Source organism: Amphiprion ocellaris, chromosome 17 (genome assembly GCF_022539595.1).
Source record: "Amphiprion ocellaris isolate individual 3 ecotype Okinawa chromosome 17, ASM2253959v1, whole genome shotgun sequence".
Classification (NCBI taxonomy): Eukaryota; Metazoa; Chordata; class Actinopteri; family Pomacentridae; genus Amphiprion; species Amphiprion ocellaris.
Genome location: NC_072782.1, coordinates 25246387 through 25268147, shown reverse-complemented (window position 1 = coordinate 25268147; position 21761 = coordinate 25246387). Strand labels below are relative to the sequence as shown.

General features: G+C 38.9%; 1 protein-coding gene across 1 annotated transcript in view; it reads left to right on the top strand.

Moving 5' to 3' along the window:
- The first annotated feature begins 9657 nt into the window (after window positions 1-9657).
- The window catches only part of LOC111582483 (LIM/homeobox protein LMX-1.2-like), a 54030-nt gene continuing 41926 nt past the window's right edge, over window positions 9658-21761 (top strand). Inside the window, exons 1-2 of the mRNA XM_055019036.1 lie at window positions 9658-10116; window positions 11436-11622. Coding sequence (XP_054875011.1) covers window positions 10050-10116; window positions 11436-11622 — 254 coding nt within the window. The 5' untranslated portion in view covers window positions 9658-10049. The remainder of the gene's footprint in view (window positions 10117-11435; window positions 11623-21761) is intronic.

Genomic DNA, 21761 nt, shown 5'->3' with positions numbered 1-21761 from the left:
GGAGACAAAAGCCATCTTCAAAAGCATGGCTTTTAGAATGTAAAAATAGCTAAGCTCACTCAAGCATTGTAGTCATTGTGCTGACTCTACTGTAACTGAAAGATACTTGTACTTAACTGGAGTATTTGGCCAACTTTATACATGTGCTTCACAACAGGTTACTGAGAAAAAATAGTAATTTTATTGCAATCCATTTCAAAGCTTTACTCACTATGTGATTTATGAATGAAGATTCCACAAATAAAAAATATGTTGAGCTTATAAAATCTGTTGTACTCTTACTGATTGCATTGCCATGAGTTTATATGGTACAGGTGCATCTCATGTAATTAGAATATGGTGCAAAAAGTTTAATATTTGTCATCAGACATTGCTCAAAGTGAAAATTATATATCTTCTAGACTTGTTACACATAAACCAAAATATTTTAAGCCTATTTTGGTTTTAGCTTTGATGATAATGGCTTTCAAGAAACCCCCAAAAATCCATCTCATAGAGATGCTTCAGGAGCAATGAAAACAACAAATTATCACCAGCTGCTGTCTGAGCAGAAGAAGTCTGACTGGTCTGGTATGAATGACACAGAACTGCTTACTGTTTGATAGAATATACAGACCACCAGCACAGATATTACAACATGTGACATTGCTTTGTGTTGGTGCCACCGCAACTGTTTTAAACTGCTGCCTAATTTTCCACAACCCTTCCAACTGCTCAAATATACCACACAGACAAAATTGTAAAAGCATGTTTACAAGCATGCCAGCTGCTGATGATTTCCTAAAAAATAGTTTTACAGCTGTCTTTGACAAATGCTGCTTGTTTAAATCATAGAAATGATGGAAATCAGTGTGTGGGGCACATTTCATCAAAGACTTTACTGTGTTTTGACTCTCTTTTATCCTCTAGTATACATGTGTTGCCTTAATTTTACAGGCTGGGAGTGGCATCTGATGGTTGCGCAGATCAAACCTCCTCTTTTCCTTCAGCGAGTATATGAAACAGCTGCTGACAGAATGAGCTGCGGATGTGTTAATTAGGCCTCACACAAAAGCAGCAAGGCACCCTGGCCTGATTATCAAACTAGAAAAAATGTTGTCTTATTCACTGTTCTTCTGTAATTCTCCATGACAATATCTTGGCAGCAAATAGTCTTCCTCAGTAAAGGTGAGGGTGTAAGCAAACTTAGAGAAATGTGAAGGCACAAATGGTAGGTACATACGTGAATTAGACCAGAAAGAAGTTCTGTCAATGGGAAATGTCAGTTTAGATTCAAACAATTTACCAATCTAGGGTCCAGTCAGAGCTGCAGACAACTCCAGACAGTGTTAGTAAGTTACTGTAGAGGAGATACACATGATCTGGCCATCCCATTATTAATCTTTGACCCAGAACTGCTAGAGTAAGATTTTGGCTCTTGTGATGAATGAAATGATGTAGTCTATTAGGTCATATTGTAAAGACTGCACTTTGTATACGTTTTCAGTGTTAGGTTTCAATAGGAAATGGCTCTATATCTATGGCCGAAGGTTTCAGAAGCAGGATGCCAGCTTAGCCCCTGTGCGCCCTTCATAGGATCTGTTCTGTTTTATTTTAGCCAGAACTCAGTGCTGTCAGACCTAGCCGTTGATGGTAGCGTCACATGCCCCAGATGAAGACAAGGACCTTATTTTGAGAAAAGGTTGTTTTGCTTCAGTAGGAGGCGATGTAAGGCGATAGTCTAAATACTGTAGAATAAACCCAGCACAGTGTCCACTACATCCTCAGTACCCTCACTGTGATCTTGTACTTGTCTCTGGAGAGGATATGTTGCACAGCACTAGGGGCTACATGTTGTGCCAATTAGGAGCACTTAAGATTTATAGACAGCTGGAGTGTCTTTGCACTACAAAGAGGCAGGAGTGGCTTCTCCCCCGGTAGGAGCCATACTTGTAGAACGTCCCCTTGATGGAACATCTCCTTAATATCTCCACTCAACGTCATCCTTTTTTGTCGAAAATGGAGCAGAACACCAAGTAGTGAAGGCCCAAGAGTGGGCCTGGAATTCTACCTGCTGTCTCACATTGCAGAACCTGAGCTTCTCTGGCTCTCGCACTAATCCAAGATACTTGACTGCACCTAGAAGCAACAGGGTAGGCCTGTCATCTAAGATAGATTATGTATTTTGGGTAACATACTTAAAAGGATGAGCTGGAGGTTGGAGGCATCCTGAGAAGTGGGAATTGCAGTAGTTCAACCTTGAAGTTACACATGCATGGACTAGGTTTTCAGCATCACTCAATGGGATGTTCCTGATTTTGAAGATATTACATGGATGAAAGATGGCTGTCTACAGACTTGCTTTATGTTTGAGTTAAACAAAATTTCATCTTGCATGGATGGATGGAAAATTACAAGTAATCCAGGCCTTTGTGCCCTTAAGACGTACCTGAAGCTTGAGTATATTTCTCTTCATTGATAAACAAAGCTGGGTGGCATCTCCATCACTGGTTTCTGTCAGAACTCTGGCTGCAGCATTTTAGATCAGCTTGAGTTTTTTTTTGTTTTTTTTTTTTTTTAATCAGTTATTGAACCATGCTGATAATAAGAAATTACAAAAGTCCAGCTTCAAGGTTACAGAAGCATAGACTAGTTTTTTAGCATTACACTGAGACAGGATGCTTCAGATCTTGATAATATTGCACAGGTGATTACATAAACAAGAAGGAGGTTTTGCCAAAAGCTGCCTTCTAGTACAACGTTAGGATGTCTGAAGGCAGAAAGATCTGACGCTTCAGAATCCTAGAATAACCTGAGCTGGTGATGGCTGACTCTGAACGCCTTCCTTTTCTCTCTCCCCTCTCCTCATCCTCTCCCATCACCATCACCGCTGAGGATGTTAGAAGAGACTTCAATCATCTTCGTCGGGGGAATGGCTGTGGGCCCTGATGGCCTCAGCCCCAGAATGCTGAAGGGATGTGCTACTCAGCTGTGTGGGATTTTCCATCACATCTTCAGCTTGAACCTGAGCCAGATGGTTGTTCCTGAGCAGTGGAAAACCTCATGCCTGGTTCCTGTGCACAAGAAGAAGAACCTCAGCATGCACAGTGATTACAGACCTGTGGCACTGACGTCACATGTTATAAAGTTTGGAGAAGCTCATCCTGAGGCACCTACGCAGTCGTCGGATCATCGCTGGAACCCCTGCAGTTCGCATACTAGCCCCATATTGCAGTGGAAGATGCCATCATCTTCCTGTCACATAGAGCTTATTCCCACCTGGAGGAGGCAAGCAGCACTGTGAGAGGGACAGACTTAACAAGCTCATCAGGAGAGCTGGCTCTGTCCTGGGGGTTGAGCTGGAGTCTGTGATAGAGGTCTCTGAGAGGAGGATGCTGAGGAAGCTGCTCATCATCATAGACAACACCTCTCACCCTCTGCATGCCACACTGACATCCTGTCAGAGCACCTTCAGCTGTAGATTGAGACCACCTAGGTGCACCACAGAACACCACAGGAGGTCTTCCTACCTGTACAATCCCTCCCCCTTCTGCAGAAGGGTTCCATAATCAACTGACTTATTTCCATGTGCAATATCATCTGACTCTTTCCTAACAGACTCATGATCTGTATTGTCATAGTTCAAGTGCAATATTTCTAGTGCAATACATCAGTGCAATCCATGTTTACTCTTACTTTCACTTCATTTTCTGTTAATCTGTTTCTTATTAGTCTACAGTTTATATTTTGTACTTGTGTTATCTTATTTTATTTCATTTTTTTGTTTTCATTTTTATTTTTTCTAGACACTTTACACACTAAAGACACTTCACACACTTAGAGACTTCACACAAACTTTAAGACACTTTGCATTTTGTACTCTGTATTCTTTGTTATTTCTGTTTTGCTACTAACCCCTGTTTAATTGTATATATTCCACTAACCTTTGTGTATTGGTTATTGTTTAATTGTACTGTACTCTGGCAAAGCAATTTCCTCTGGGACTAATAAAGTTCATCTTATCTTATGTTGAGTTGTTCATACAGAGGGATATGGTTGAGGTGGCATCACAAAGGAGGAGACTGGTGGCACTTGGTCAAGAGGTCAGTGAGTTTGTGTTATGTTCTAAGGTGCGTTTAGGTAGGGTAGGTTGTGTTTTCTCTTTTCTTTTTTCAGATTACACCCAGCAGGCGTGGTCAGGTGCACCTGTGGCTATTTTGTAATCAGCGGGGAGTGTTTGTAGCCAAGCCACTCTGATCAGCATTGCCTGTGGGCCAGACCAGCTTCTACAGTGCTGTGTTGGTGACTAAACTCAATAATGTTGTGCTTTGATATAATGGGATCAGCTTTATAATTAAGAATCTCATTTTGTGTTGGATTTTGATTTTGTTTCTTTTTTTAGTAAATAAATAACTTTCCTGCTACATGATCAGTTTTCCTCATCCCCTCATCCCCTAGTCTCTGGGGACATATATGAGTACAGAACAGTATGAAGAGGCAGTAGGAGCCATAAATGAACTGTTTTATTTGTAAGGTTAAAGGGTATATTAATTGTTTGTTTGTCTATAGTATTATTTTGTGATTATGTTAAATAGGTTGATAGCGGGTCACTGCATATGGGCGGGGATAATCAAGTAAATATATTCACCTGTTCACCTGTCTTGATTTTTTTTCTTCATTTGAGAGAGGGTGAGTTGTGTCGCCGTATTTTTTGTTGACCGCTGTTTTCGCTTTTTTTCTTTGGTTATAACTTTGTGCACATTATCATGAGTTGATTATCTTTTTTTCTTTAATAAAAGGTTAAATTTAATATTTGGAAGTCTAGGTGGATTCTTTCGTTTAGCATGTCGGACAAACAGGCCCAGTATCAGTCTCTCAGTGACTCTTATGGTTTAAGTCGCTACATTTTGTCAACAAAAAAGGTTTTCATCAGAAGTAACATAGCTACGATCAGAGGATGAAATTAAACGGACATCGGAGATGAGACACGAAGGTAAGCGCTGGCTGTTCCACAGTTTGAAGAGAACTACAGCCAGGTAAGCCTACCTGTGGATGTGTGCATCTGGACTGTGTGTCAGTGGAAGGAATGCGGCTGAAATATTGGCTGTTCATTGGGAACCACTACGTGTTTGAATGAGGATTGGATTCCTCGGTGCAGAGCTTTCCGATGCTCAGATTATCTCCATGCTGTGAAATGTGAATCAAACTCTGTCTCTGAAGTCGCTGTTACTCCGCTGCTATGCGTCATGAGGATGATGTTTACTGGATGAATTCCCTGTCGGTCTGTGGATGTGTGTCAAATGCAGAAATGGATTAAAATGCGTCAAACAAATGCTAGTGTTGCAAGTTTTGAAATGAATGCCTTTGGAGTGCACAAACAAAACAAAAGGGAAATCGAGGAAGGAAAAATGAGTGAAATAACTTGTGGTGTTGAAATGGAGTGCATGAAAAGACAAACTAAACGCACAGCCAAGGCCTGGGCTAATAAAACTGAAAAACTTCATGAATGCAAAATCACTGTGAATAAAATGAAAGTACTCATACCAGAAATGAAAGCACTTATGAAAAAGGAAAATGCTTCACGTGTTCAGTGTCATATGAGCAAGTTAATTCAACTTTCTGAAAATGCTAATAGATTACATGAGGTGTCGATTCCTTTACTCATGGAGGATGAACAAAATAGACAAAATGAATGGTTTTCCAGCATCATGAAATACAGCAATGCATTTTACAGAGAACATTCACAGGTGGCTGAGTGAATCAGAAGGATCTCTGCAAAACAACCTTGGTCAATTGGATCCAGGAATGAGGAAGTGCTTCAATATCCAACAGAGGATGAGCCTCAAGTTACAACCCAAGCTGCATCAATAATCAGTCCAGAGAATGTGCATGATGACATAAAAACCAAGTGACAGTGTGTCAAATGTGGGAAGCAGAAACTCTGCTAATGTAGGAAGGTCTGTTGCTGCTGCTCCTTCTGCACGTCTGAAAGCAGAGGCTGACTTGGCAGCATTAATGGCAAGACAAAAAGTATTAAAGGACAGGCATGACCTGGAGGAACAGCTGAAAAGGAAAAATGAGCAGCTTAAACTGGATGAAGCTATATCAGCACATATGGCAAAACTAAATGTGTTAAGATCTCAGAGCATCATAAGTGGAAAGAATTCCACATCAAGGCATTCAGATGGAATGAACTTTTATTTGGAAAACGCAAAACCACAAGCTCTCAATGCTAATGCAAATTCATTTATTCCACAAATGACAAACAACCCAAAGCAAACTAAACATGACTACTTGGATCCAGGAACAAGACCTAAAGAGAACATGGTACCTCAGTTTCTTCATCATGAGCCTGTGTCACTTAAAGGAGTCCAAACGCTGTTCAGTGAATGACAGAGCCAATGACGACTCACAAACCCAATATGAATACACCTTAAATGCAGGATTTGGATTAAGAGATGAGGATCAAAACAATATGCTGGGAATTATGAGAAAGCACAATGAAATAACTACACTCTTAATTCAACAGCAATGCCTCTCATCGTTGCCAAGGAGAGAAATTTCAATTTTTGATGGAGATCCATTAAAATACCATGCATTTATAAAAGCCTTTGAGAATGGTGTGGAGAGAAATACTGAGAACTACAGTGACAGACTATTTCCTGGAGCAGTACACAAGGGGTCACCCTAAGGAACTGGTAAGAAGCTGCTAGCATTTTGACTCAGAAAGGGACTATGCTGAAGCTAAAGCTTAGAAAGTCGCTTCTGCATATATGGAAAAGGCTCTCTAATGGCCTCCCATTAAAACAGAGGATGTAAAAGCTCTCCAAGACTACAGCCTTTTCCTCAGGAGCTGTTCTAATGCTATGGAAGGAATGGAATATTTGCATGAGCTAGATTCGCCTGCCAATATGCTCACAATTATAAAAAAGTTGCCTTATCAATTTAGAGATAAATGGAAAACTGTAGCTTATGAACTGCAGGAGAAACACAACCAGAGAGCTACTTTTAATGATATTACAGATTTTATCGGGAGACAGGTGAAAATCCTAACTGACCCAGTGTTTGGAAACAGACAGGATGGTCCCTCACTGATGATTAATAAAGGAGCAAACCAGCTCAAATCACAGCCTCGTTCTGGAATGAAAGGAATGAGCTTTACCATTACTGTGGCTATAGTGTGGACAAGAAAGCTCAACCTGGAACTAAATGGAAGGAAAAAAAGTTTACTCCAAAGAGGATGTGTCTTTGCTGTGGAGGACAACACATTGGATACATGCAATGAGCTGGAGAAAAGAACCCACAAGGAGAAGATAGGCTTCTTAAGGGGAAAGGGTGTCTGTTTTGGCTGTTTGTGTATTGGACACATCAATAAGTATTGTACAAAACGGATTTCCTGTGCAAAACGTGGTCTCCAACATCCTAGTGTACTTCATATTCCTCCAAAGGAAACAAAAAAGACTCTGATCAAGTAGAAAGGAAATCGGAGACAGTAGTGGACAGCACCCCGGTGTCAAGTGGGCTAACTGGGGCTGGTGATCATGATTGTAAACTTCCTATCGTTCCTGAACAGGTTAAGTCTCAGAAAGGCAGTAAGATCATCACCACATATGCTCTGCTGGATCAAGGAAGTACAGCTGTCTTTTGCACACAGGCACTGATGCACAACTAGGCCTCACAGGAAAGAGGACACATATTCTCCTGAGGACGATGGGCCAAGAGAAAGTTGTGAGTAGCCATATTGCCACAGGGCTGGAGGTTGCTGATTTAGAAGGGGACAACTTTTGTGAACTGCCCAGAACTTCTACTCAGGAGCGTATGCCAGTGCACAGAGGGAACATTCCAAGAAGAAGGGATCTTCAGGGATAGGCTCATTTGAAATCTGTCCATCTGCCTGAGACAGACGCAGAAGTTGAGCTGTTCAATGAGGCGAATGTTCCTAAGGTCTTGGAATTTACGGCAACTAGAACCCTAAAATTATGGTAAAACATTTTCTACATTTACAGTAAACAAATTTATTGGTATTGTCGTGCTTCATTCCATATTTTACTGAAGAAAAAATTAAACTTGAAAATTTACATGAAAATACTATATAAAATAAAGCTTGTGTAACTTATTATAAATATTACAGATGTTTCCATTATCAGCACAGTAGTGTATTTAACATTTAATATATGTATTTTTTAGCAAAAATTGGGGTTATAGCTGCCACAAATATTGAAGCATATGTCCGTTATTAACACAAACGTACATCAATTTGACCGGGACAAACTGCATTTTTTTGACATGTAATAAATGCAAAAATTGTCATGCTACTTGTTATAAATATTATAGCATGTTTCCATTATCAGCACAATATGTACATTTAATTGTGGAAAAACTGTATTCTTTTTGAAAAAAAAATTCAAAAATTACAATATTGATGTTATATATATTAAGGCAGTTTTCCATTAAAAACTGTAAGAGTGAGGAAATGTATTTTTTCAAGAGAAAAACAATAATAATAAGAGAAAAAACAAAAATAAATAAATAGTTTTTTCCTGATCAACTTTTTTTAACGGTGATTCAGTAGTTATATAAACGTCATGAAACTGTTTTAGAGTTTACAGACGTTTACCTTCATGGTTTGACAGTTTTTCACCATAAAATTTACAAACATTTTTTACAGTGCAGCAGCAGGGATGTGAAGTGTCCTAGTGGGTGGACTGGTGGAGAGACCGATGTGGGTGATGGTGCTGAACATCACAATCTGCTCAGATTTCAGCCCTGAACATAGAAGGAAGGATATAATAACAGAGGCAGATGCAGAACATTTCAACTGTGGAGGACCATAGACATGCAGAATAGAATATTTACATCATATGAGATGTGTTGCTCCTCAATATTTCATCACTTAAACAGTAAATGCTTTCACCAACACGTCATTGAGATTTTAGTAATGATTTTGAATATATGTATATATATATATATATATATATATATATATATATATATATATATATATATATATATATATATATATATATATATATATATATATATACTCTACCCAGTACAGGCAGATCATTTTCTGTACAATTTCTTTTTTGTTGTCTTTCACATTACTTTCTAACAATTTTGTATTTTACCTCTTTGGGTCCTCATAAGAGACAATCTGCACTCTAAAAGTGTTTTGGCTGAATAAAAAATAACGCAGTAGTTTGCTTTAATCTTTTTGACTTAAGAAAACTTTAAATTTAAGCCTAACTTACACACAGCATTAATTGATAAAATCATTGATACAATTTTCACATTAGTTTGTCAAAAATAATGCAACCTAAAGCAGTAAATAAGGTTTCTTTAAACCTTGCAAGCAGACATTTATTACTGATACTGTAACATGCGGTGCGTTAGATATTTCATTTTCATAAGCAAAAAACGACAAAAAAAATCAATCAATTTTCAAAATCCTTCAGTTTCGGAAAAATGTGTCTACATGATGTATCCATGGGGAAAAACAGGCCGTGATTCCTTTCTTTAATTGAATGGACTGAAAGTGGTCAAAGTGAAACACAGTTGAGGGGTACGACGGTATTTCAGACAGAAATATCATCTGCTAAAATCCTCAACAAATGAAATTTTACATTTGTCACGAAGTAACGTTTAGTCTGCTTCACCTCCACGCTGCTGTAGCGTGTGGAGGATGCATGTGGTTTCAGAGCTGGATGAACGATCGGAGGCGGATCCAGCCACAGATCCGCTGTGTGTGAGAGGAGGAGGACCGGGGAGGCTGTCACCCACCGGAGAGAGAGAGAGAGAGAGGGGGACCGGGCTCAGGATCAGGATGCCATATGAGGCCGACGACAGCTGGAGCTTCACTGCACACCGCTGGATGTACAGCAGCTCCTCTCTGCACATCTGTCCCGGAGACTGAGAACTTGTTGGTGGCCTCAACTCTGTGGACCTTTAGCTCCGTCAGTTTCTTCTCTCTGTGCAGGGAGAGAAAGAGCTCAGAGGCCGAGACCTGGCGGTGTATGGACCTGCAACAAGTGTGTTTAGGTCGGTGAGGCCCGAACCTCTGCTCTGCTACGATGCTGAACGACATAAAAATCGAGGACCGTGTGCGGAGCGACGCCAGCTGTCTGGACGGGCTGATCGGTGAGTTGTGTTGCTGTACCATACCGGGAACCGGCAGCCGGCACCGGGTTGAGCAGAGGAGACAGTAATGTTACGTTCTGGGTTTTATTCTTGTTCCACCTTCTGTCCACCCGCCTTTGGTAGGACCAAATTCTGAATGTAAATTTATGCTGCTATGATTCTATTTTTTTCTTTTCTAAATGTCTAATGTCTATAAACTATGTTTATTCAAATGACAGTTCAACGTGAAAATGTCATGAAGGAACTGTTTTTGATGGAGATGAGGATCTCCGCTGCGACTGCATAAATGGGATCATTTGTATCATTTCGAATTAAGGAGAGAAGAAATGGAATCTCAGTATTTAAACAGGCATGAAAAAAAGAATCTCGCGTTTACACTCAGTTGTTTAAACCTTAAACCCACAGTTTATTCAGAAACATAAACTCAGGACATTGCAAATGTTATTAAGCAGTCTGTTACTGATTGTGACACAGCGTGTACAGATGTGGTGTGTGTGTGTGTGTGTATATATATATATATATATATATATATATATAGTTTTTATTTCAAACTAAAGAATGTTCCTCCATTAGAAGCTCAGCTGCCTTCTCCCGAAGCTCCTAGGATTACTGTGATCTGGATGACAGAATCTACACACGTGTAGATTCGTATTCTGATAAAATAACAATAATAATGATGATTATTTTATACAACCAGCTTATTATTTTTGATTTCCTCAGATCAGTAAAACAATTTTAAGGCTTCCGAAAAAATACTTTCCCTGAATTCTAAAGAAGCCTATTCTTTATAATTCAGGCCTGTTCCAGTTCCAATGGGCGTTTTTAGCAAGGCTTTCCCCGGTGTTCACTTTGGATATGTGAGGTTTCCAGATTAGTCACTTTCTGTGAAAACAAAGGGAGTGAATGGAAATGTATTTATGTGCTTATATGTTATCGTCCCACGTTCCCTTTGTTTGATGAACTCACCGTTGAACACAGACATCACAATGTTTCACTTGTAATATATAGCAGTATATTGTAATTTATTGGTAATATATAGTAATATGTAAGTAATATATAAGTAATGTATTAATATACATAATGATATATATATATATATAGGTATATATATATATATGTTTATATATATATATATATATATATAAAAACATATATATATATACTGTAATATAGAATACAATATAGGTGATCTATAGTAATATATGGCTAATATATAGATAATTTATAGGCCTGTCATCCCAGTCACACATCAGTGCTGATGTGTTGCTGTCCAGCAGCAGCAGCAGGCCTCGGCCTCACCCTGTGTCCCCCCCATACAGGCGCTGCCTCCCCCCTGCAGGCCGTGTGTGAGGGCTGCACCCGGATCATCTCGGACCGCTTCCTGCTGCGGGTCAACGACGCGTCCTGGCACGAGGACTGCCTGCAGTGCGCCGCGTGCCAGCGGCCTCTCAGCGCCACCTGCTACTGCAGAGACACCAAACTGTACTGCAAGAGCGACTACCAACAGTAAGCTGCTCCGCGGCCTCGGCCGGCCTCACGCATCAGCTCGTATTTCAAGGAAAGAAAAGGAAAGTGACAGCGTAGCGATAACAGACAAGAGGTGGTTCTGCCGCTGCTTCCGATTGGTCTTTGCGCACATTTATACAGAACAAACGGCGCATCTATCTATCCCGATTATTTTAAAATAAGATGTACATTTCTTCAGTAAATTGTTTTGACCCCATATTTTTAGTGATTATTTCAGTTAACGATGCAACAAGTGCAAGCTAAAATATATTTTGCATTTAAATGGTTGTTTCTTGTGTTCATATAAAAGTGGACATGAATTTTAAGAATTTCACAGCAACACAATTATTTCTGATACTGTCAGAATTCAATTTCTAGTGTCATTTTTAATACATTGGCTTCGTATTCATTGTAAATCATTTTCTTAGTATAACACAAACATGCACTCAGGTGCATTACTGTAAATTTTACAAGAGTTTAACTCATGGCATATTGCAAGTGAGCTTATTTATTATTGAGATGAGCTACAGCAGGCTACTGGATTAATCTTGCATTAATACCAGATGTGTTACATGATTTTTGGATGACTTTTTTTTTTTCCATATGAAGACTGATTGACCTAAATGTGTAGATTCACTGGGGGTGAATGGGGACTTGAAAATGAATATGCTGATGCATATTTGTTACTGCCTTTAATACACTGCTGTAGTTATTTAACTGATGAATGATCTGTGTCATCAGAACACTTCATTAGAACGCAACAGTGAGTATTTTGAACTTTGACTGATGTAGCTGTATTCAGCTGTTTTATTGTAATACAGCGACATAATGGTCCTCAATAGACTTCCATGCACTCATAAAATGTACACTATTAGTACTTAAACACTAATCAAAGTTTAGAATAGCAACAGTACCTAGTTTTGATGGCAGACTGTAGTAGCAGATGTGCGTGAACAATGCGTCATTGATTATACAACTGTTGTAAAAGCAAACTTTATAAAAAGGTGTCCTTCATAGCAGGACTGTTCTGACAGAGCTCAGGTGTACCTGACTGTCACATCCACTCTGCTGGGTTTCTCTCTGTGGCTGTCTGCTTTCTTTAAAGGGCCTTTGTCCTCTGCCAGGGCTTCAGTGTTACTGCTGCATGCTTGAGGTCTGCTGACCTACAATGGGCAACGTACATCGCCAGTAACATTACACTGCAGAGACATGCTGCTAAACCAGCATGAACTACCAGAGGAGATTATCTAACATCTATCTATCAGTTTATTTTAACCCATGGATGTGCATAATATTGCAACATAATGAATGCATTAATAGGAGTGAAATAAAACAGAAGTTAATGTGATTGCATTAAACACAATGTAATTACGAGAACAAAAGACTAGAAGCACAAGAAATAAAAAGATAATTTAAATATAGGAAGGTTGTTGCAGAGGTGAGGGGCTCTGCTTGTCCAGGTCACATCTGGTTTTTAGTCACAACCTAGGAACTAATAACAACAAACTTGATCTTCTACATTCAGGCTCAGAAGGGTTGTCAGATCAAAAATGAATTTAGGAAAAAAAAATCCCATACGGTCTTTTAAAGGTGATGTTAACATATTCAGTTTGACAGGTGATACAAACTCAAGGATATAATGATATATTGAAATATTGAGTAATAGGTTCATGGATGAATACACATATATCTATTTTTTCCAACTCATCTTGGAAATTTTATGTCATTTAAAAAGAAATTATTATTATTATTATTATTATTATTATTATTATTATTATTATTATTATTATTATTATTATTATTATTATTAATGTTTCTGCATACTTGGTAATTCTAAATTGTCTGTAGGTCTGTCCAGGGTGTCCCCTACCTTCACCCTGTAAGTCAACTGGGTTAGACTAAAGCCCCCCCATGACCTGACAGAAGATTAAGTGGTGTATAGATAATGAATGGATGGATGGATGTTTCTGAATGATTCTTCTGTGATTCCATGTCTAATATTTGCTCTTCCACTGAGAGTTATTATGCATTATGCACTTGCCCTCTCTTGCTCTGCATTTGAAGAGCCTCTGAACATAACACACAGACTGAACAGGGGAAATTAACTGCGATAAAAGCAGAGTGCTGTTTAAACAGTAACTTACCTGTAATGTTAAGCTTCTGTGAGGAAAATAGACGCTGTGACAGAAAAAATGCTACTGTCATGGGATACTATTTATTGAAACACCATGAGGTGATATTGTAACATTTTAGATGAGTGCCAGTGTTGCAGTGAAATTAACTGAAGAACTTATACTCATCAGCCACGTCATTGGCTACACTTGTTCAACTGTCTGTTAAAGCAAATATCTAATGTTCCAGTCACATGACAGAAATTTCATGCATTTAGTCATTTCAAGTTCAAAACAAACATCAGAATTAAGAAGGGGGTTTTGGAGTCAGTTGACTATTGCAGAAATTACTGATCTATTGGGATTTTCACAAAACCACCTTTAGGGTTTACATTGAATTGACTGAAAAAAAATATCCAATGAGGGGTGGTTCTTATGTAGGAAAATGCATTGTTACACAATTTATTCTCTTTTCACAGTTGGATACTGAGAGCACTAAATGACCACAGTCACCTGTTTATAGTAGCTTTAATGTTGTACTGTAAAAACAGCTCACTGTAAGTGTGTTTTGCAGCATTATGCTGTAATTGAGCTTTTTGAATACATTTCAAGGGTGTTTAACAGCACTATTGAGTTACTATAATTGTTTTTCAGCAACATAAATATTAATGCTGTGGCATATTTCTGTGTATTTAAATGGGTTCACTAAATTTCATAGTCAGATGACTCGTCTCACTTCAGAATATTTACCAAAATGAAAATTACATTTCTTCGAAAAGTTATTAGTTTGAGCAGAAAAAAAGTGTTTATTAGTAAATTTATTGCACATATTTGAATTCATCTAATTTTATATCTTAATAGGGTAAACATACATTTTTCATTAAAGAAATAGCACTAAATATACAAGAACAGAACCACATACCAGGACACACTGATATGAGCACAAGTGCATCGTATCATCCATAAACTGGCAAAAAGTTTATGTTCTGTTGTTATTGATGTGGTTTCATTTTCACTATGCAGCATCTCAGTCACTACAACAATCTCTACATACCTAGTGAGGAGTTAAAAACCCAAACAAAATTTGAGGGAATGCAACACGCATCTCTATGTTAGGTTTAAAAAGTCTGTAGCTTTTGGGAAAAAAAACTCAGGAACCAGTAAGTCGTGTGCTGCAAAAAAGAGGATAAAATCATCTTTCCAGGATAATAATCAGACTATTAGAGTTACTGTATATTTTACTTTTTCTTTAATGGCAGCTGTATTTTTGGATAAACTGATATCGAGTGACATGTCTAGCAGTTTTTTTTTTTTTTTCAAGTTTGGCATTTGGTACTTGGGTGCATTTGGTACCAGCATCAGGATTGATCCTCACAAAAATTCTTTTAACAGAAAAAATAGCACCTGCATTTTTAAATTAAAACATACTAAAGGGCTGCACAATAAGCTGAATTAAATCATGACGTCAAATCAGGCCTCCATAGGATCCCAGTTGTAGTGAAGAACAGTATGTACCCACAACTAGATTTAAGGTGAATTTGTGATCTTAGTTCTTAAGTGGAAAAAATGTGAAAAACACTCAGCTCTAAAATCAGCTGCTATATGGTTCTTGATCTGTAGTCAAACTTGTATTTATTTAATAGCTTTTATTCATAAATTGTTTATAATATTCTGATATTCAGGACTGCATAGCAGCGTAGTGGTTAGCACTTTCACCTTGCAGCTAGGCGATACCCGGCTTGCGTCCCGGCCTTCCTAGGATCTTTCTGCATGGAGTTTGCATGTTCTCCCTGTGCATGTGTGGGTTTACTCTGGGTACTCCAGCTTCCTCCTACAGTCCAAAAACAGGCTAAGGTTAATTGGTGATTCTAAATTGTCCGTAGGCGTGACTGTGAGTGTGATTGTTTGTCTCCAGCCCCCTGTGGGCCTAATGAGGATTAAGTGGTGTATGGATAATGGATGGATGGATGGATGTTATTCCATGTCATATCGTCTTGATAAACCACACCTTCCCTCTGACCTTAACTCTAACCTCCACCATTCTGTGTTATTTTAACGCTGTAAAACTACATGCAAAAATCTTAAAATGTGCAAGTAGTGTTCCACAATGTTAGTTGTCTCAGTGGTTTTAGGTTCAGCAAACAGTCTGTGATTTTGTTCATACAGTGAACAGTGCTTGGTTTCTTGTTGTTGTGACGGTTGCTCATTCATATCCCGCTGAATATTCAATTCAAATCACTTCTGTTTTGTCTATATGTTTAGCATTAAAACAGTAGTCATTTCAGAGCACTGCATTCGTAAGGTCAAGAAGGCAAGTTGTTCAGTAATTGCAAGGTTGGTGCTCCACCTGTCGAAGTGTCTTTGGGCACAAAACCTGGAGTTTCTCCTGATGGCAGGACGCACCTGCACGGAAAGGTGTAGAAAAGTGCTGTATATTGCAGAGGAAAGAAGAGGAAAGAGAAATTTTAAAGCAGGCTCAGGGAGGTCAGCTTTTTCTGGCTATAATGAGAGAAGAACGGAGAGAGAAAAGATGAGCAGTGAGAAAAAACAAAGAAAAAATTGCTGGCAAAATCACAAAAAACATATCGTAAGACCTTCCTGAGGAGCTGACAAGATTCAAGCTGTATGCTACAAGGTGGTTTGTACAGCCACAAGCAGGCAGCACACTCTGTCAGAGGAAAGCGTAAGGGTAGTAGAGGACATAATGACAAGTTCTGTCCAGGAATAGGCTTAAATTATTAGATGAACATCTAAAATATATTTGTAAGCATTTTCATTCAAATTGAAAGAAGTATTTTATTTTTCAGTCCTGTGTTAGGTCTGTCATGTATGAACCCTGTCTGCCTAGAGGTCCCTGTACAAAATCTGTTACTAAAATGTATGTAGTTTGCTAAGTGTGGCACATTACAAAGAAGGAAATGATTGTAGTGTTCGCTGTGATTTATTTGTGCGGTATCAAATTTGGTAGGAATACTGTCGAGAATTTTTAGAGCGGGTTTAATGTCAGTGCCACTGACTCATTGTTGTGAGGCCACTATTGACTTTCCAGCATATTAATATTTATAGTTTTCATTATGCAGAAGTAAAAATATTAAGAGTTTTTCTAATCCTGCTGTTGGTGATGGTGACAGAGAGACTTTCATATTTCGAGAAATGTCTCAAATCTATAGAACTACCCCGTTCTGCTCTTCTGTCGTTTGTTTGTTTGTTTATGCTAAAAGTGGTTGTGCCACAAAAACCACTAAACCTACAAACATAAAACCATCTCCCTCCACTACTTAGGCCCCAAAACATAAAGTACTGTGGGATTCTCCTCAGTGTAGCCTACAGTCAAATTTCCCTCTTTGTGTAAATCTCTCAGTTTATTTATTTTGCTCCATTGGTTTTCTGCTGCAAAAATGCCCTGTGTTCTAATGCTACATTGTGTTAGCTAATCATGTTGAAAGGGTAATTGATTATTAGAAAACCCTTGTGAAATTACATTAGCACATGAATAAAAGTGTGAGTTTTCATAGAAAACATGAAATTGTCTGGGTGAACACAAACTTTTGAGCTGTAGTGTGTGTATATAGTTAATGAAGTTTTCATTGTGTTTTGCAGCAGTTGGATTGTGTAACTGTGATCCAACTGGCAAAAAAATCATCCATTTTAAGGACTGAAATGAATCAGTATTCGCACCTTCTATTTTGAAGTAGACCTTCAATGCAAAAATCTGCAGAGATTCATTATTCCGTTTGATAATTTAAGTAAAGGCTGCATTGTTACTGTGGTAGCGAGCAAAGAGCATTTCGTAAACTATTTGAAGATCCTGTGATTGAGTAATCAAATTAATACTAAAGTGAACTTCAACATCTTTGCAATATTCTCTCAACTTTCTGGAGATAGATTTATATTCAACAATGTGTTTAGATGAGTGTATCTCAATTATAAGTGATAATATTGAAGAAATTAAGTTTATGAGATTGCACAGAAACCCAGTTCTGCATATCTTTGTGTGCATTATAAATATTCGTACCCTGGCTATTGATTATCGCATACCGTTAACTCAGTATTTCCATGTTTTAGTCCTCTAAATGACCAAGTATATTTAACTCTTTCATTCCCCAAAGACTACATTTCTTAACTGCTTCACCACAACTACTATTTGTGTTTCTTTTCCATCATTTGAATTTAGGTTTTTAGCAGGAGTGTTGCCTCTTGTAAGTTTTTTGCTCCTTGTCATTCTGTGCAGGCTCTCTAGTATTCATCATTAAACAAGGAGGTATGTGGGATATGTCATTGTAAAACTGGACGGGTTTATTTTGTTAGAAACCAGAGCATAATGTGTTGAGCATTAATCAAAGCAGAGACCCCAGCAGGTGAGGATCTAGGATAAATCCTGGACCCAGACATAGCAAACTGGCGAGGACTGTAAATATGCTGTGTGCCCCTGGGAGAAAAGAGTGGTGGGGTGTACAAATTCAACCAAAAAAAAAAACAAAACAAAGCAAAAAAAAAAAAAAAAAAAAAAAACCAACACAGGAACCAGCAGGCGCTCCTTAAAGCTCTGCTCTGTTTGGATACCACAGCTGATCAACGGCCGAGCCCAGGACTAGAAAAACAAGCCTTCATGTAAACTTTGCAGATTGGGTTTCATCGCCTCGCCAGACTTTTGCCCCGGCAGCCTCAAGTTGTCCTCCCACAGTCTCCACCATCATCTGAGTACAATGATTTATGCTACTGGTCCTCTGACCCCACTTTGACTTCAAACAGAAGCAACATGAACCAGTCAGTGGACCTGCAGCCCAGGGAGCTGGAGGGAGGCTCCAGCTACTGTCTGAGGAAAAGCTCTACTTTTCACAGCCAGCTTAAATGGATGCAAATGCATTTTAGGCTATTTCGAATGTGCTGCATGGAGCAAACATTTTTCATTTTTATCTTTGTAAATGAGTTGAGTAAAAACAAGCATAAACTATGCCAGCGGATATGATTCAAGAGGAGGAGCCAGTCATCCAGCAGTTTGATGGCCAAGATGCTGAACTCCAAATTCTGCATGATGGTCAAACTAGCACCTTAAATTTCATGTGTGCATGGGTGAATGAGAGACAAATGAAACAACTGCTGCTCTCACGTCCTCCTGGAGTAGACATCACCTTGCCTTCTTCCTGGATGTGTTAAACTGAGGTGATGGAAAGGACTCCAGACCCGCTCGTCCTTGCGTCAGCATGCCCACCGGCCTCTTGTGATGCAGCCTTGCCTCTGCTTCATTAACTGCTGCTTTTGCCCTCCATTTCCTGTCAGTCCTCACTTGGAGCCCCGTTTTTGCCACCTTCAGATTACTTCATCTCTTTGGCTCTTGCAACCTTGAATTTTTTCCCGCGAGGATTTTAAGGGCAGTTGAGTTTGTTGTTGTATCTGTAGAGAATACTGCTGCTTTACCTCTTTGGTAGCCCCAACCATCTCCTGAGGTGGTTGGTGACCCTTTTCTCTAAGGTTTTCCACAATTGTGATTGGGACTGCATAAAAAAGGAGGGGCCACAAAACCTTGGGAAGAATGCCATGCTGGTACACCCAGGCTTTGAATTTCCCAGGAAGACCAGACTTGTTGACAGTTTTCAGCCTGCTATCCACTACAGAGGGCATGAACTGGATGGATGCAGTGTGCTTTAGAGAGCTGTCAAAAACTTTGCCCAAGCTCTCGACGGGCTTCTCTGTGATGGGGACTAGAAGTAGCTTGAGATGTTTTATTGTTTGAAAGTAGCTCTCATCCTAAAAAAGGTTGGAGACCTTTTAGAATGGTCTGTAGAATATTGAGAATGTTCACAGAATACAGTGCCTTGCTGCTGCCCAACATTCTTCCTTTGCATGGAGTCAGCTCCTGTTGTTTTATTACACAAACTTATGTGTTGCTTAGGAAGTGATGTATTTCTGTTTCTTCCTGCTGACCTCACATCATCAATCATGTTTAATACCACAGCAAATCTGTTTGAAGTCATCCCAGATGTAGCTTGTGGTCAGCGCTGTGGTCATTTCTACATTTGAAGGGTTTGTGTGGTAATCCTACAATGACACTAGAACTCTTAGCCTTTTTTAACAGTAGGGCTTGGGAATATTTTTGACCTGCATCATGGCATTCTTTAATTTCCAATCACAGCAACTTGACCAACTTTGGCAACTTTTGCAATTTCTGGTGATGCAGTCAAATTTTCTTCGTGACACGGCTTCTTAACTTTAACAATTGACTACAGCTGGTGACTCTTGAGGCAATTTAAATAGGACACATTTCATACAATAATGAGACTGAGCCACATCTTAGAAATCTTGCTTCTTCACATTCATTTCAAGAATCACTATCTCAAGAGTTTGTGTATTGTGTATATCTTTCCTAAGTTGTTGCTTGTAGAAACTGCTGAGACCCTTTCCTCAGTCATATAGCTGCTGATGGTTCTGTACCTACAATAAGCTGCTTTTCATGTCTAGATTAACTTCTAGCTTGTCTTAGCTTGTGTGATGTGTATCTGCTGGGAGCTCCTGTAGATCATTGGTGGGGTTTACTGCACCTGCCTCTCAATCTGCAGTGCCACATGATTTTATCAGGAAACGGACATTTTTTTCAAGGAGAAATATGTCACTATTTGAAGCCCTGCTGTTCATTAAACAGTCATTACAAACATACTTGCAATGAATTCACCCATTCACCCATTTCCGTTGAAAAGGATATTTCCAGAATACAAATATAATTTCATTGAGTGACATGAGATGCCTTTGCTTTCCTGAAACCAGGGAAGAAAGGGCATTACTTTTACACGATTCTCTGCATGAGAAAACCAACTAATTTGTTTGGGATTCAGCACTACTGACTATAGACAGCTTTCCAATTTTATAATGGAGGTAGTTCAACATGTATGTGCTGCTCTAAATTAGAAGTATGTGTATGTAACTATAATTTTCAGTGGACAGCATTGATAGTATAGTATGTGATTTCAGGCACAGACTATGTGACTATGTGGACCACAACAGTCAGATTTATAAAGCATCATAGGGTGGAGCAGCATGTCAGAGGAGTTGGCTGAATTCATTATTTTGTTACCAATGACAAGCCAGAAAAAAAAAAAAAAAAATCAGAACCAGATCCTCCCTGTCCCTCCCTATAATAGTTCATATGAGACAAACAGGCAGAGGGACATCATAGTGCTGACACAGTTTTCATTTGTCCCACACTCAGTCATCAACATATAAATTACAGTATGAAGCATGGTGTACATGTTAAGATCACTGTCTATTCAGCTGCAAACCAAGACTGCACAATATTGGACAAATCTGCAATAACTCACACTGAGACAGTCACTGATATGTCTGAGCCCCACCTGAAAATATTTTCACCAGCTGCCATTCGGTGTTATTTGTTGCTTTCCCAGTCCCTCCATGCTTGGATAGTAATCTGTCAGCTGCTTGGGAGAAAACAAAACTGTGACTGCTGTTGTTTTTGGTGAGATAATATTATTGGTTTGATGTAACTCCGTCTGCTGTGTCTGTGTGTGTTTCTGTTATTCCAGCTCAAGCGCTATGGGGTTGTAACATTTCTCCTGTCTCACATGCATCCATCAAGCACTTTACAGTTAACATTCTCCTGTGAAAGCACAAAGATTTTAACTTTGCCCGTTTAACTTTGAAACCACCCCCCACCTAATTTACCATTTCTTTCTTTGAACTGAGTGCTGCAGATGCAATTTAGTATTGCTTAATGATTTACACCCCATTAAAGGCCCCATTAAATTTAGCAGAAGTTGTATGTCAAATGATTTGAATTAGTGTTGCTTTACAGTTATTATATAAGTATTTATGTACATTTATAACAGCTTAGATTTACTACATTAATAATATAGTCCTCGCAGTAGGATTTCATGTAGCAACAAATGTCAATACACATTTCTTTACTAAGATTCAAATTATTATTTTTGATGACAGACTCAATCCTCCTCGGCATGGTTGGTACCACACTTTTCTGGAAACATTTTGTCTGTGCTGTTTGCTAGTTGTGTTGATGTG